Source organism: Ciconia boyciana, chromosome 7 (assembly GCF_034638445.1).
Source record: "Ciconia boyciana chromosome 7, ASM3463844v1, whole genome shotgun sequence".
Classification (NCBI taxonomy): domain Eukaryota; kingdom Metazoa; phylum Chordata; class Aves; order Ciconiiformes; family Ciconiidae; genus Ciconia; species Ciconia boyciana.
The window spans coordinates 42,966,307-42,982,642 of NC_132940.1; the positions used below are offsets into that span (position 1 = coordinate 42,966,307).

Here is a 16,336-nt window from a genome sequence, read left to right on the forward strand (position 1 = left end):
AAGTTATTAATCTTTACATTTGTGGATAAGTCATAATAAGGAGCTAACAAAGAAGTGGCTGCTGTAAACCAAAGACTGTCAGTTTTGGATTTAAATGAATGGTTTGCTACTTCTGCATGGCCAGTGACAAGCCACTCTTGCTCACAGCCTTGTGCTGCACTGCCACCCCAGTCACCAGAGGCCCACGTTATCTCAGGCCCCACTGACCCTGCTGCACCGCGCTGCTGCATCTGCAGCCTGGGACTGCGAGCATGAGGGAAGGAGGCTGCAGCAGTAGTCACAGAGTGATGAGGAAGAGCTGGGCTCCAGCAGTGGAAGACAGGAGGTGGAAGAGGATCTATCGAAGACAGCAGTGATTAGATTTGCTCCAGAAATGGTTAAGAATTGCTAAGCTAAGGTACTTCTTTTAGAAAAATGAATCCTGTTGAACATAGCTGTAGTTGACAGTACTTCACAACCTCAGCAAATTGATCCAGCACCAGATTATTCTGATTTTCAAAAACACGCACCTTTGCAAAACAGAATGAGAGAGAGAGAAAAAGCCAACAGGTCCAGGCTCTCTGAGGGATAGATGCAGCATGGCTGGAGCTTATTTGGTTAAGACAGAAATGTTACTTCTTTTAAAAATCTCAGCACATCTTTCTCTTATTCAAGAATATGCTTTCTTCTGGGTAGTTTAGCAATATTACTTAAGTGGTAGAAGATTATTGGGGCCTAGGCACATCAAATCACCTATGAGGCACATTCTGTGCATTGCTTTGTTCTCTGCTCTCCAGGCTTCCTGCCTCTCTAGGATTGCTTCTGTATATGCAGTATGCAACTATTGCTTAAAATGGTGTTGTAAATGTCAAACACTTAAGAAGATACAAAGATAACACCTTATTTTATCACTGTTTAAATTCCACCTTACATATTGCCTCAAAAAAAAGAGAATAATTTAATGAAAAAAATCAATTTGCCTGTAAAATGGGTAATGGGATTCTGTATAACTCTTCCTCTATCCAGCCTACACACACTATTGATGACACTTTAAACTCCTGATTTAATCGGCTTTTCAGTGTCAGTTTTTATTTGTATATTAATATCACAACTGAAATGAAAATTCAAGAAGCAGAAAACAGCTACACATGTTTGATGTTGTATGTGAAAGCCTTAGATATTTAGCAACTTCTTTGAAGCTTTGATCTCTGAAGAAATCTTACTAAAATTATGATCAAAGGAATTTATACTATTCCAAGTACTTAAGAACGAACCATCTTAGGGCAATAATCAGTATTCTGTTTAATCCTTCACCCTTGGAATCCATTATTGCTAAGCACCTCAATCTGATGGGACTTACATTTACTTAAGGATGATATTCTCCTAAAACAGAATCAGAAGTAACTGAAAGCAACACTTCCAACTTACAGAAAGAGCTAGGAACTGGATTTTATTCTTCTGACTAAAAAGTGTTCTTTGAAGCTGTTTTTTAAACGTACATAACTTAAGAAAATTGGTATGCAGCTCATTATGAGACTATTCAGATTTTTATTTTTCTACAGCAGACAAAGAAATAGAATTTCCAATACACAGCTACTTTTAATTTAATCTATTTCTAACTATTTCCTACTGTCAGTGTTTATAGAAGACTATTACACAGATGGATATATCTAATATTTATAAAGTAAATTAACACTCTACTTTATAACATGCAAAAGCAGATAAATAATGAATTATCCTTTTCATCAATCTGACCACATAATGTCTATTTCACTGTAATATTAAGTACCGCATCACACTGGTTGTTGTAATCCCCCATGGCAAGTTAAATCAAACAGTGTGATACAAAGAGTCCCTAAACTGCAGCCTACAGAACAGTAGAAGAACATTAGAGCCAAGCAAGATTTAACAAAAACACTAATTACTGGTTAGATTATGGATTTACCACTGGTGGCTGATGAGAGGTAAAGGAGGGTTGTACTTTTGCAGGAGCAAATAAGAGATCAAACCATGACTCCCAGTCATAGCCACAGTCTTAATAACCTCCCACATCCTGACTAAGCAATTCCTCCTCCCGTTTCACCTGTGCAGATTATTTTTCTTCCTGCACAACCCACCCACAAAGGTGGACTTTAATCTTACAGTGGTTTTCTACTAACTGTTTATATCCCCATACTCCATCACTCTTTAATGGTGAAAGATTAAGAGTAGACTAATGTGCAAACACATCTGACTCCAAACACACTGTTGTAAGCATTCTTCCTAGTTGACAAGAAAACATGCCTACTTTAAATGAAAATCAATCTCTGTTAAATCTGTTAGCTCCAGCTCATTTGGACTGGCACTACTTGAAGAGCTCACAAAGAGGTGGGCTGAAGCAGTAATATCAGAGAGTCATGCATTCAGCTTTGAAAGACGGCAGATGCACCAGGACTGCAAGTGCATCTGAGGGAACCCAAATAGATGATAGAGGCAGACACAGTTTAATCATGCCTCTGACAGACTCATTGGTAGGTTATCTTTCCTTTCGGGCTGAGGGGCTTGAGAACAAGGCCTGTCAAGGAAATGTTTTCAAAGGTGCAAGGTTAATTCATCCTGGAGCACCTTCTGTCCTAGCTTCAGCATTCCATACAGTTCAGTTGTCACACCCTTATAGACCCATTTTGTCTTTTGATCTGTTTATATCTACACCACTGAAAAACAGGAAGCTGCACAAACAAGGAGATATTCCTCTACCACAAGATTATCACAGGACTCCTAAAGGCACTCACACAGCCTGACTCTAGTCACAAACTTCATGTGGACCATGGGGCTCAGGAGTTCCTCCATGTTCCTGGGATGGTGGACTGTAGGACAGTTAATCAACAGCTATGGAGCAACAGCCAGGAATTAGAGCAACTTGCAGGGAAATAGTTTTGCATCATTAAAGCTCATAAACGAGCTGGCACAACAGAATCTTCAGTTGCCTTTAGTACCTTTAGTACCAGGCCCACTTCCATGGCTATTTCAGGCCTATGATCCTGGGAATTTTAACTTGAGAAGCAGTACCACCTAATAATTTTAGCTTCAGCTCTGCTATCAAACCCAGTGATAAAATGCTTTTATCTCTAAAAATTACTTACTTGATTAAAATGCTGAAGTTTATCAATTAAATTACTGATGAGTGGGTCCAATCCTCTGACTTTCAGTTCTGGATTATTAATTTGTGCCTTCAGTCCATTGGAAACAACTCTGCTGGTGTAACTGAAAAAGAGGAAAAAAAAAGAAAACATCAGCGACTGGAACCATATCCATTGGAATCAAAAATCATATTAAAGGGGACTTAGGAAAAGCAAATATTTTGTAAATAGGAGTAGAAATTTGTAATAAATATTTATGTTTTAAATACACCAAACCAGAATAAAAATCACAGTTTCTTGCAGTATCATTCATCAGTTCAAAGTATTCAAGTCATGAACCGACAACAATTTCATAAACCACACAGACGTTCCTTTCATTCATATTTTGATAATTGAACCTTTATAACTGACATTCTCAAGTTCTTCCATGCAGCAGTCAAAGCTGATAGCTTCCAAAAAATCTTTATTACAGAATTTCATAATTACAGAAACCCAGGGAATTTAAGACAGAAACTAAACATCATGAGACTGAAGTAAAATCCAGTGAAATGGCAGTCTGATTTTGAAAAGATTTTTACTCAAAGTGTGAGATTGGACTTCTCTTGCTAGACTAGCAGTTTATCACCAAACTGTCTAGAGACACTGTATAGCAGCACCTACTGTTGTACCAGGGCTCCTCACCACACCTTATCTGCATTACGAACTCACTAGCCAGGGTCCATGTACAGGAATTCTCTCTAACCAAGTCTTGCTTTATTTGAGGAATAGCAGCTGTTCTCACACTGCAATGACCTGTCTCTTATCAGCAATCTTCTCTCACCGACAGTTGACTAAACAGTTACTGCCAGCCTTTTCTGGAATACACCACAGTGTATTCTCAAAACCCAATTGGCTTGGGGCTCCACCCATGCACTCTCACAGGGAAAATTCCAGGGTTTTTCACATTTGGCCTCTACTTCTGAACATGTCTTTACCACAGTTGAGGAGGTGAAGTCATCAGCACATGTATGCTGAATCCAGTGCTTCCTGGAAGTATTCAAACTACTGCATATTGGCTCCAGAGTTGATCTGTTCATGCACGATTTAAGTTCAACCCATCTGCAATACACCGCAAATCCCAGAGAGATAGAGAGCAACCTTTTTAGCGAGTCATGCTTTTGAGGGTTGTATGTAACCACTCTCATTAGTGCAGCACTCATTTGCGACAAAGTGGATCATGGATGTTTGCATGACCAGTTATGAACTGGACAAGAGACTGTTCCCAAACCAAACTTTCTTAGACTTACACACATGCCTGTGAGGATCTCATTAAGACACCATGTTGGCATCTTTATAAGTCAGGTAGTAATCAGCTGTGCTCCTTTGGACTGAAATGTCAAGAGAAACATCCTGCTACATCTTTCACTTTGATCATACCTACATACTTGGATATCCCAGATGTTCTTCTATCAGTGAATTCTTCGCTGTAAACCAATTTGTGCTGAAGCTGAGGACAGCAGCTCGAAGTAGAAAAAAGTTCCCAAATTCTATTGTAGAAAGACAATAGAATGTGGGGGGGGGGGAGACCTAGCTCTACAAATATATTTGTTCTACCTTAATTTCATTTAGGATGAACAATAAATTTTATGCAAACTGCTGGCAAAGCATACTGTATTATACTGCTGTAAAATGTGTGGCTTAAGCAGAGAAAGAACCGAGAATGGTCCACCTTTTCGGTAAACTCAATGAATTTCACTTCTCAGGAAAAAAAGAAAAGCAAATGGTTTAAAACAAAGAATTGAGAAAAATCATATTTTTCACTAATAGCCAGATAGTATTTAGAGGACAAACATTAAGGAAAATCTTTTTCAGTGAGTTTGCATTGTTTTGTTAACTGAGCCTTTTAAAGGTAATGTTCTACTTTTTCTCGATGTGTAACTCATACAAGTATAAACTAATCTGGAAGTATAAACTTTCATGATGCAATGGTGTGTACAAAATGATGGTCAGGTTCTGATCTTACAAGCAGACTCAGACAGCTGGACCGATGTCCCCAGGAAGAACCCAGCTAAAGTATTATTTTGAAGTCAAGACTGGTATAGATCATATCAATTCAATGTGGATTGATCATATCAATCAATCCACATCAATTCATTTGGACAATATACGAACACTGCTGCACCTTACCTGCCTTTAGCTCTACCTTTATTTACAAATCATACTATTTGCTGAATGCTCATCATTGTGCACCATGTGAAAACACACAGTTACCCACTGTAGATGTACAGGGACACTTGACACAGCTTTTTGAGATCATCTAGTTGCAATACAGGAGAAATGTAATTTAATGGGTCAGTTCCACTAGTCTGTTCAGTGATTCTCTGTGTGCATTGCTTTGTCTGCTCAGAAACTCATCAACAGCAGCAAAAAGCAAGGGTTTTCCTTTTCATTGCTCTTGACTGCTCTCCATTCAACCCCTGGTTAGAGCTATCAGAATTTCTCTAGAGGCTTATGTCATTATAATGCAGGGTAAAGAACGCAAAATTGCTTCCCCTCTGGGTTGGTTGGGTTGGGGTTTTTTTGGCAAATGATATTGTTTTTTTTTCCCTGTGAATCGCAAGCCTCCATTAAATGCCTCTAAGTGGTATTACAAACCTACAGCACTGCATGGAGTTTGGATAAACATGACCAATTCAGGGGTATCGGCAGCAGCAGCATTAATGCCAGAGTCCTCTAAGGGACCCAAAATGTGGAAAGTCAATCTCAGTCAACTCATATATATTGCTGTTGTTAAACACATATCCTCTTTTACATACATCATTATCAGGAAAATAGGACCATTTGGTATGAATGGGTTCACAGTCCACCAAGACAAAGGGGATACTCATACCTTTAAAGTTCCATGCACGTTTAAGGACTCACTCTTTAAAGCTCTAGAGATATTAATAAACTATGCACAGATATTTCTGTTGCCCAAATTGCTTGTATTTAGATTAATGATGTGGATTACCTAAATTTCAGATGTCAGAGAAAGCATGCATTAGTTGTGTGAATCCTGCATCATTTCCTTATCTCCTTGGTCTAGCATAGCTTCAGTATGGCAGTCACTAACAGCTACATCTAACTGCTTATGTGAGGCTCCAGCACATAAAAGTTGGCCCAGCTATGGTCTGGAACATGACCTGCATGACTGGCAATGCCCAGAAAACCAACTACAGACCTTTGGCAGTGGTGAAATAGATGTGATCTGCCAAATGAACGGTGTAAAGAGCTGATGTAAAGAGAGGCAAAAGACTTACTTGCAGAGCACAACAAACCCAACTCTTGGGTTTCCCCATAATAACCCATAAGCTCTGCTTGTCCTGTGTGTTCTTACTGAGACATCACTTCTATAACAAACCCAAGCCCAGAAAGACTCAGATGAACTAAAAAATGGTGAGTTCAGAGAAGGTGGGCTACACCTCTCGAGGAGACAGAGACAGGGCAGAGAACTGAAGGAGAATTGCACAGCCAGCGAGAAGGGAGAAATTCCTCCAGTCCATCACAGCCAAGAACCAAAGACTGTACTAGAAAAAGACATTATGTCCATCTGACTCAAACTACTACCCTGTAAACTGCGAATCCTTCTACTAGCTCTGTATCATGCTAAAATACTTTGAAATAAACACTATACATTTCCTGAAAGATAATCTGATTACTTCACTTCTTTGCACTATCTAAAACATTTTTTTTGTTGACATCAGATCCTGAATTACTGGAAATGTACATTAAGTAAGATCAGAAATTGGCTTGCTTTATTTAATAACCCGCAATTTAACTGAAATATTGTAGTACAGAATTGTTAACTCTGGTTACAGCTCTAGTACTTTATTCATACTAAACCCAGAAATGTCAGCAGGAACGGCCAGGAAAGTTGTATTAAAATAGTGTCACTGGAGCAATCCTGAAAGTAACTGTTAACATGGGAGCCCAAGGAGCAGTGTGTGCAGGCAGAATTTTCATCCAGACCTCAAGCCTCATGCCAATGTTATTCCACTGATCGTCTGGGCAAAGCTATGATACTTTAAAAAAATAAAACAAAAACAAATTATAAAAAACCCCCAACAAAACAAAAACAAAAACCCAGCTTTACAGTATTGCAGAAGAACAGTATCCATTATTTTAGATCTTAGTTAACACAGCTCATCGCACGTTTAAAAAGAGGTAAAAAGCGAAATGCTGTTTACACATGTGATTGCATTTCAACTGAAGGCACACATTTTTATTTTCTATAAAAATATAGATAAATTAAGATAGCTGAGTCTAAACACTTAATTTGAAATAAAGCCAGACGCTTTTCCGAAATGTGTTCTTTTTAACTCCTAATATAAAAGGGACCAAGGTATAGGATTCCCTCAAAGACAAATATGCCATTTTAGCTAGTTCAATACTTTAAAAACAACATATAAAATAGAAATAACTTCAAATTCCAGGCAAATGACTGCAGCACCTGCATTAGGGATAGATCTAACTAGCAGCGATATTTAGCCACAAAAGCCTAAGAAACAGGGCGCTGTTTTCACACCACTTCCTTCCCTCTTCTCTGCAGGAGACCACACCAGTCAGGATACAAGTGTCTGATAAAGCTCTTGTAGGCAGCTTTTCCAAGTATTATTGATCAAGCTCCAGCTGGGAGACTATTTCCATTACTCCATATTCCTCTGGGTGCTATTACCCTGAGTTGTGCCACCAGCAGCCACTAAGCACCCCAGGGCTTTGATCCGGTGGCTAATGGCCTGTGCTTTTCCTGAATGAAGTCAGCTCCAGCACGTGTACTCACCAGAGGGATTACAGAGCAAGACACCACACGCACCTCATATGCTTTGTAATATGCACTGAGCATTTCCGAATCATCTGTACTGGAAATTCAGGCTACTCGGAACCTGACTTTCATTTGAATGCATTCAATTTTAGTTCTCTTTTCACCACTTGAGTATTTGGCCCAACACAGCTGCATAAGAAGCATCAAAATTCTTATCTAATTGCAGGAGAAATGGGGCATCTAACATCACAAGGCAAATCTGAAAATTTGAGCCTCACATTCAGTTCAGAGGAATCCATGAACTGCCATAAACATCGCCATGGGACAGAAATTGCTTTTGATGAAATAATTTGTCATACAACCTTGAGAATTGCCATATACATAAAATAAGAATAAATGCACTGGCTACAAAATTAAAGATATATTTTCTGAGACATTTCTAATTTGTTAACCACATTTTTAAAAAATATAATTACACACTACACATCACCAAGGCAACAATTTTGAACCGGAAATATTTTTTGTGATCTGCCATGGATTTTTTTCATCTTTTTTGTTGATACTGGTTGAATAATTCCACTATGATCAACAGGGGCTAAAACAGCAACACCTTTCTGAGACATACTGGCAAACTCAAACTCTTTGTAACTGAGACTCTACTGGTTCTAAAAGTCCCATTTAACCATTCATTTCTTTGGCATTACAAAAATGTGTCTGTCCTATTTTCTGTACAAAAGTATAAACTATTCTGTAAGAAAAATAACCCCTCTCCCCCCAACAGAAAAACACATTAAAAAACTGGAGATTGGACCACCTAAAATTAAAAAAAAAAACAAAAAGTTTTCTCAGCCTTCTAAAAATCAACAGCTGTCCAGTGGCCTGCTAAAGCCAGAGAAGTCTAAAGAAAGCAAGCCACTAATTTTATAACCAACAAAATCATAAAACCGTTGAGAACAAGCTAGACTTTACAATGATCATTTCACATCTAGCTCTGCTTTTTCCATCCTTATGCACAACTTCTTAAACAGGAAACAATCCTAGAGATACACGTTGCCTGTAAAACCACCCAGAAGTAGATAGCACTATGCAGATGATAACTACAATGAATTAAAATTACGTCCTTTTAGGCCCATAAGTTTGAAAGTCAGTCACTGACCGCAGGCTCTCATTTGCTAAAAAAAATCCTGAAGTAGCCTGTTTATTTCAGCAATATACTCAACACACTGTCAGAGCAGACACCACCCACCACCACTAAATGACTCAGAGGTTAAAGGGTTAGAGGGGGAGAAGCAAGGGAAGAGCTTTGAATGTGTCATTTAGTAAGAAGCAATGAGAAATACGGATAAGCTATTTAACTGGCCTTGAGATCCACTGAACAATTAATTCAGTTACATTAGGCATGGTTCACCAGATGGTGTGTTTTGTCTTATATTTATTCATAATTTGACCCTTGGGCTGGAATGGTTTGCCTGAAATTCAATTATGTGAATCCACTGCTGATCTACACCAGTCTGTTGTGTCTCCAATTTAATAATTTTTGGACATTTCCCTTGTAGTTTTTAGATGCAGCCCTTGGTACATGTGACACTCTGTCATACAGGGCTCTGCAAGGAATGATTTTTGCCCAATTCAAGGAACACAGAAGTGTGCACCAACCAATAACAGCAGTGACAAAAAACCTATATGGTCGCAGAATTTGAAATTATTCATCAAGATTATCAGCTTTGATCTGATTAACCCTTCTGCCCGCTGCTTTGCAAAATGGAAAGAACAAGCAGAATATATGGCAATTGTATATCCCTTGCCTGGTTATCATAGTTGCTTGTCACTCAGTAAGTAACTTCAAGGAAGCAAAGCAAATGCCATTTTCCTGAAGGTTGTTGATGCTTAAACATAGTTCTCCAGGAGGAAGAGCCAGCCAGCGCAGGATTCTCCTTTGACTCAGCTGTCCCTAAGCTGCCCCATATGATGAGACCGGCAGCCGGTGAGTCCCCCCACCTCCTTCCGATCCTTGTCGTTAAAACTGACCAACAGACAGCTTGTGCTTCATCTCCGAGCGACTCCCACAATAGCACTACTCAGATAAATGCCTTGTGTCATACTTTTTATTATTTCTGTAGCAGCTTAGTAAACCTGGATTACAGTCACTGAGCATCTTGGCTAAGAGATCTCAAAGAAAGGAATGATCAATCCATGACCAGTACTGTTCTCTAGGAACTAAATGCCCTTTCACTAAGCTGCCACAATAAACAGTTTATTTTTTTAAAAAAGAATACAAGTAAGAAATATCTCTTGATAAATTTACTGTCAGATAATCAGCAGCCATGAGGGAAAAAACTGCAAAGTTTGCAGACTTTGGTTTTGTCTTATAATTCCGTTTCTTTTCACCTACCCAACTTGAATATTCAGTGTGTAAGGGCTTTGTAGAGTCAAATCTTGGAAGACTTCATGACTGTAACATTTATTCAGTTGGCCTGATCCATTAAGGTAATTCTGCAGTTAGCTCCATTAACTTAAATGGATATATTCCTTGTTTATAGGAAAGGTTTCAGTCAGGCCTCCACTCACAGCAGAACTGCAGTAAGAGCAGCTGAATTCCACCGAGCAGCTGGCAAAGGTGTCCTCTAACAAGTGACACCCTGCAAATGACACTGTGCAAGGGCACATGTTGGGAAATCTTGAAAGCTCCAGATGTTTTCAAGCCCTTGCATGCAGGACTGCAGGCTTTTGTGTGATTATTGAAAGTCACATCTTATAACTTCCTGGGTAACCTGAAAACCAGTGGGGTATTTTGATTGCTTTTAAGGAAAAAACATATAATTTATGCCATTGTACAGCAGGAGCAGTTATACTGAAGTCAGCGGAGTCATACTAGGGTAAAATCTGGATATGTCACATGAAAATCAGACAGTTTGTGGCACAAAGAAAAAAATTTTCATGTGTTCTAAATGATCAGCTGAGCACAACTGGAGCAATATTCTCCAAGAGAAAGATTTATCTGTTTAAAAATACCTATGTAAAGAGTTCATTTTGAAATGATTAAATAACTGCCAACAGACTACAAGAAAGCTCAAGTCTAGCACATAATGAGTTTAGCTGCCCTGAAGATTTTGTGAAGCAGAACTGACACAATGTGAATACTGTCTCTGCCGGAACCATTCTAATGGGCTTCAGTGGAAGTTTCACAAATAATCTTGTTTATTAGTAATTATGGGAAACAATGAGACAAATACAGTGTGTTAATGGGCTAACGGGATAATTAAAAAAAAAATCACAAAGCCAAATAGCATTTATAATGGTCTTTCTCCAGTTCTATAGGGCTAAAAAAGACCTTCTGCAGTCTAGATTATTGTGCTGGTTTTGGCTGGGCTAGAGTTAATTTTCTTCATAGTAGCTAGTATGGGGCTACGTTTTGGATTTGTGCTGGAAACAGTGTTGATAACACAGGGATGTTGTAGTTGTTGCTAAGTAATGTTTACACTAGTCAAGGACTTTTCAGCTTCCCATGCTCTGCCAGGTGCACAAGAAGCTGGGAGGGGGCACAGCCAAGAGAGTTGGCTATTCCATACCATATGACGCCATGCTCAGCATATAAAGCTGGGGAAGAAGAAGGAAGGGGGGGACGTTTGGAGTGATGGCGTTTGTCTTCCCAAGTAACCGTTACGCGTGATGGAGCCCTGCTTTCCTGGAGATGGCTGAACACCTGCCTGCCCATGGGAAGGATTGAATGAATTCCTTCCTTTGCTTTGCTTGCGTGCATGGCTTTTGCTTTACCTATTAAACTGTCTTTATCTCAACCCATGAGTTTTCTCACCTTTACTCTTCCGATTCTCTCTCCCATCCCACTGGGGGGGAGTGAGCGAGCGGGTGTGTGGGGCTTAGTTGCCAGCTGGGGTTAAACCACAACTATTATAAAGACAATTTTAAGACTGCAGGTACAAAAACAAGTTACCAGAAGGCTTCAAGTGACTGGATGATGCCACCCCAAGAACACAAAGAAAATCACAGTGAAAAGCAACTCACCAAAGGAGTGCACATGTAAAAGATTTTACCATCAAAAAAGATACGTTCATCAGTTTTTCCAGAATCATGCTGAAAACGTACTGACTTGAGCTTCAAAGAATACTTGCAAAATGCTTGAAAAGTGTTGTAAAAAAGTTATTACAGATTGTAGGTGAAACAGGCTGCATCCTTTTCCAGGTATATGAAAAGTTAATACTACCTTCAAGGCACACTGAAAGCACCAAAGAAATTTGTAGAAGTTAATTGGACAGTCTTTATTATGTTGAGGGAAGGAAAGTACTTGCCTGGAATAACATCAGATAGGAAAGATCTTCAGTTTAAAGTGGAATAAACTCTACAGGACATGCAAATGATACCTCTAGGCCCATCAAAGTTAATATAATGAGCAACGAAAATGATACAAACCCAAAAGTTGATAACCTAAGTGGAACTGGCAGCATAAAGACCATTCCCCATTAATTGAATTTGAGAAACAGAACAGAAAATAGAACAATAAACAAACAGTATATACTTATCAAAGTAACATCTGTGGCCATTCCTGGGGGGAAAAGTAAAGCTAATCCGAAACACCTTTTTCTCAGTAACTCCTCGACTGGGGGAGAGCATTCTTCAAGTACAAACAGAACAGAGCCCAGCTAAATCCTGATGGAGAATCTGATTCTGCACCTCTCGGAGACTGGCAGCTTGCACCCTGTTCTGGGGGCTGTGGAAAACAAATGGAAACATATGACTGCCTAACTTTTTAACCTGCCAGATGGAAGACACTAGTGGAAAACAGGACCAACTCAGCAGAAAAGAAAATACAGTCTCAAGAGAGGAGAGAACCTGAACTCTTAGAAGAAAAAATAGAAACAGACTAGCAATAAACTTCACCGCAGTGGAGAGAGAATGAATATCAAGCAAGGGCTCACAATATTTGGTTGATAGGACTTTTGGCAGGCCAAAGCGGCAAGGACCCAAATCCCTTTCTGGAAACCCTGGTTGCTGATACTTAAAAATTAGTCTTGACAGATCACCATGGGTATACAAAAGGATATTCTATGATCCCAGCACAGAAATTTTTATGAAGCAAAATGGGAATGTCCTAATTTGCAGAGTATAAGACATATGTCACAGGGTGAAGACCTTGCCTGTGGCTCATTAAAAGCAAAGCAAAACAAAACATAACAAAAATACATTAATGCTAAGAGGTCAAAATTCCAGCTTTCCTCAGAAGTCAGTTTCTCCAAATACACTTAGATACACATGAGAGATTAATGAACAGCTGACAATAAAGAATACATGAACTGCAGCTCTGTATGAACTCAACTCATGGGCTGAACTCTGCCCTCAAACAGTCTTGGCTTAAGCCCTCTGGCTTCGGCATCCCCTGCCATTCTCATTGCAGCCTACAGCTCCTACCGAGACAGCCCTGGGTGCGTACCTCGTGTCTATTACTTCCACAATCAAAACTACTGTTGAGCCTAATAGCGCAGCATGACTGTTGTTGAATATCACTACTCCTGTAGCAATTTCAAGTTTCTTGTCTCCATTTTTAATGCTTTCCACAGCTGTGATCCTCATGCTTATCTCCATGTCCCTTCATCTACCCTGCTGATTATGCCAATGTGAACCCAGCTTTGCTTTACTTCATTCTAAACCCTATTCTTCTCTCCCATGGCAGTTTGAAGTACCTTCTCAGGCTACTCTTTAAGGTGACTCACTACCTACCCTCACTCCTCCCTCAATGCCTACATGTATTGCAATGTTGACAAAGCCATCAACTACTGCCAAAGCTGGTGCTCTGTAATGGAAAGGTGCACTTAGCTGGTACTTACTGGACACAGAGAATAGATCAGATATAGCACTCCTCATCTCACTGCAAAGGAGGCATTTGGGTAGTCCAGGCCAACTCTCTCTTCCAGACTCAAGTATAAGGCAGCTGAGATTTGCACTTTCTGAACTCCTGTCACTTCCCCTGGCTATTTTGGCTCCTTAGGGATGTCTCTGACCATTACGTATTCTAAACATGCACTAATGCACACACATTCAATTTTGTTCCCTTATACAGTTTTTCCAATATATTTGTGCAGAGCTATTCAAGGCAATTCTTACCTGCTCCAGTGCCTTCACTTTTGCTCAGGTCTTAATATCGTATAGCAGGTGTTTTGTCCTTTAGCCACAGATGGAAGAGTTATTGACCCTTTCTGGGCTGCAGGAGTGTGAGGTACACAGTTCCAATCTATTCCTATTTCCAGGTTAATAACTTTATCAGTAAGATGGTGGTGCTAAATTTTACATAAGTAAAAAGTAAATAGGAGACGTTAATGCTGTATAGAAAGAGACCAGACACTAAGACTTCCAAATCTCCTGACTCAGAGTTCTTAAACTCCTTCCCTTTTGCTTAATCTTTTCCACCAGCAAGACAGCTGAATTCATCATTCCAAAGCACCAAAGTTTTATTCCTTATAGAGGAAGCAGTATTTTATTGCAGAAGCTATGAGCTACCTGTTCAGCTCACCAGCAGATTTATAGATTTCATCCAACTCCTTCCTTTTGCAGCTGCTTAATTGGCATAGATCAGGACAATCAACATTTATTGTTCCCCTAACAGTAAAACACCAACAGCCAAAATGCACTCAGCATATTCTGCTGCCACTGGTTGATAGCTATGGGCACTGGATCAGGCTTAGCTTAATTACCATTACCCTGTAGGCATCCTTATTTCTAGAATTCCTTGCAGATACACCAAAGCCTCTGCCATACTAGTACCACAGGGATATATTTTGAACACGGACTTTTTCAGTGCCAGCTTCATGGTTTGGAAACAGTTTAGGCAGGTAGCAGTTTTAATTTGTTGCTAGCTTATATCTAACTAAAAGTTTGATGCAGTAGTTCTGTATCTAACAAAAATAATCATTTTTATCACTCTTGAAAGCACTGCAGAAAATGCTAGTATTAATAGAGCACAAGTATGATCTGGTTATGGAAATTAAAATGTCTCAGCACTTGCCCCAGAGAAGTGTTTACCCAGGTCAAGGCTGAAAAGCTTGAGAGTAATGTGGGAAACTGGGTGGCCTCAATTCATGTTTTTGTCATTAAATACAAAGCATTGTTTTCCTTGCTTGAGTGTCTGGTACTTCTCACAAAAATAACTGCACTAGAAGAGAGATCAAATGTAGAAAGATTTTCCTGTCAACACAAATTTGAAAAAGAGAATATTTATACAAAAATCAATTTACTTGACCTACACTGTTCAATTCTTCTGCTAATACTGTTGAAGATTTATGTCTGGTTAAAACTGTTCCCTTCCACAATTTAGCTTCTCTCCCACTTGATTTTGCAGTAAGGTCACAATCCTGAGTTCATGATTTTATACTTTGTTGCCACAGACACAAACAGCAACACAAATTCAACACAAGTTCACTGCAGGATTAACTACATCAGAGACCAAATTGTTAGGGAAAAGAACATTTAACCACAAATACATATGCAACAAAATATTGTGCAGAAGAAAACCTAAGAAGAAAAATAAGGACAAGGAATCCTTTTTGCCCTGCTGTAAATGCCCTCGTCTTGAAAATCCAAGTGTCACAGAGGCTTCTGTCCTGAAGAAACCCAGTTCAATCATGTGAAGCACGATCTTATTTTTGATAGTCACTTCTAAGCTGGATGATAGTAAGTGGGAAGAGTAACCACTTCTGACATACTTGCAAGTTAGTGGCACGTTTGCTCTGAGTTTTGATTTCTGTTGCACAGATTCCCTTCCCTTACACCCCCACAAGAGCTCTAACACCTTTGTGTTAGATACAGTAAAAATACTCGCTATAAAAACCCCAACTAAATGAACACCAAGCAGATCATGAGACTCACTAAAAGCAGGTAAACTCAAAGGACCTTCCCATCACACATATACATATAGTACTCTCACAAACATGCATTTTTCACTTTTTAGCTAGAAGGTGTAGACACCTGAAATCAGAAAAATAAACAGACCGAATAACGTAACATAGAAAGAAATAAGCCTAACAGGGCACTATGCTAAATGCAACAAGAGAAAGCAACTTAAATGTACTCAAACAAGTAACTGATGTTGCAGTGATTGCAGGGACTCTCACGCAGCCCTCATCTACATAAAGCCCAAGTTAACCTGACTTTATTTTGCATGTAAGTGTCATCACAAATAATCTGTTTAATAATAACATGCTACTATTCTCAGTTTATGTTTAGGGGATGAAGTTATGGTGCCTTAAGCAGAGATCCTAGAAGGACCCTGTCCCATCCAGTTCCCATTGATCATCTGGGCCTAAACAACTGAGGCTCATACTTGGAAGATGCTAATGAGCAAGGAATCAAATGCTGATCTCCCACGACCACCCACCCACTGCATCCTTCTTGATCTTCCCTGGTTTATAACAATAGGAATAAACAGGTGTCTCTTCCACTCTCCTGGACA

General features: G+C 39.4%; 1 protein-coding gene across 2 annotated transcripts in view; it reads right to left on the reverse strand.

Moving 5' to 3' along the window:
* Window positions 1-16,336, reverse strand: part of LOC140653919 (glypican-5-like) — a 406,660-nt gene that overhangs the window by 156,260 nt on the left and 234,064 nt on the right. For both annotated transcript variants that reach the window (XM_072866654.1, XM_072866655.1), the window contains one exon: window positions 3,102-3,222. In XM_072866654.1, coding sequence (XP_072722755.1) covers window positions 3,102-3,222 — 121 coding nt within the window. The remainder of the gene's footprint in view (window positions 1-3,101; window positions 3,223-16,336) is intronic.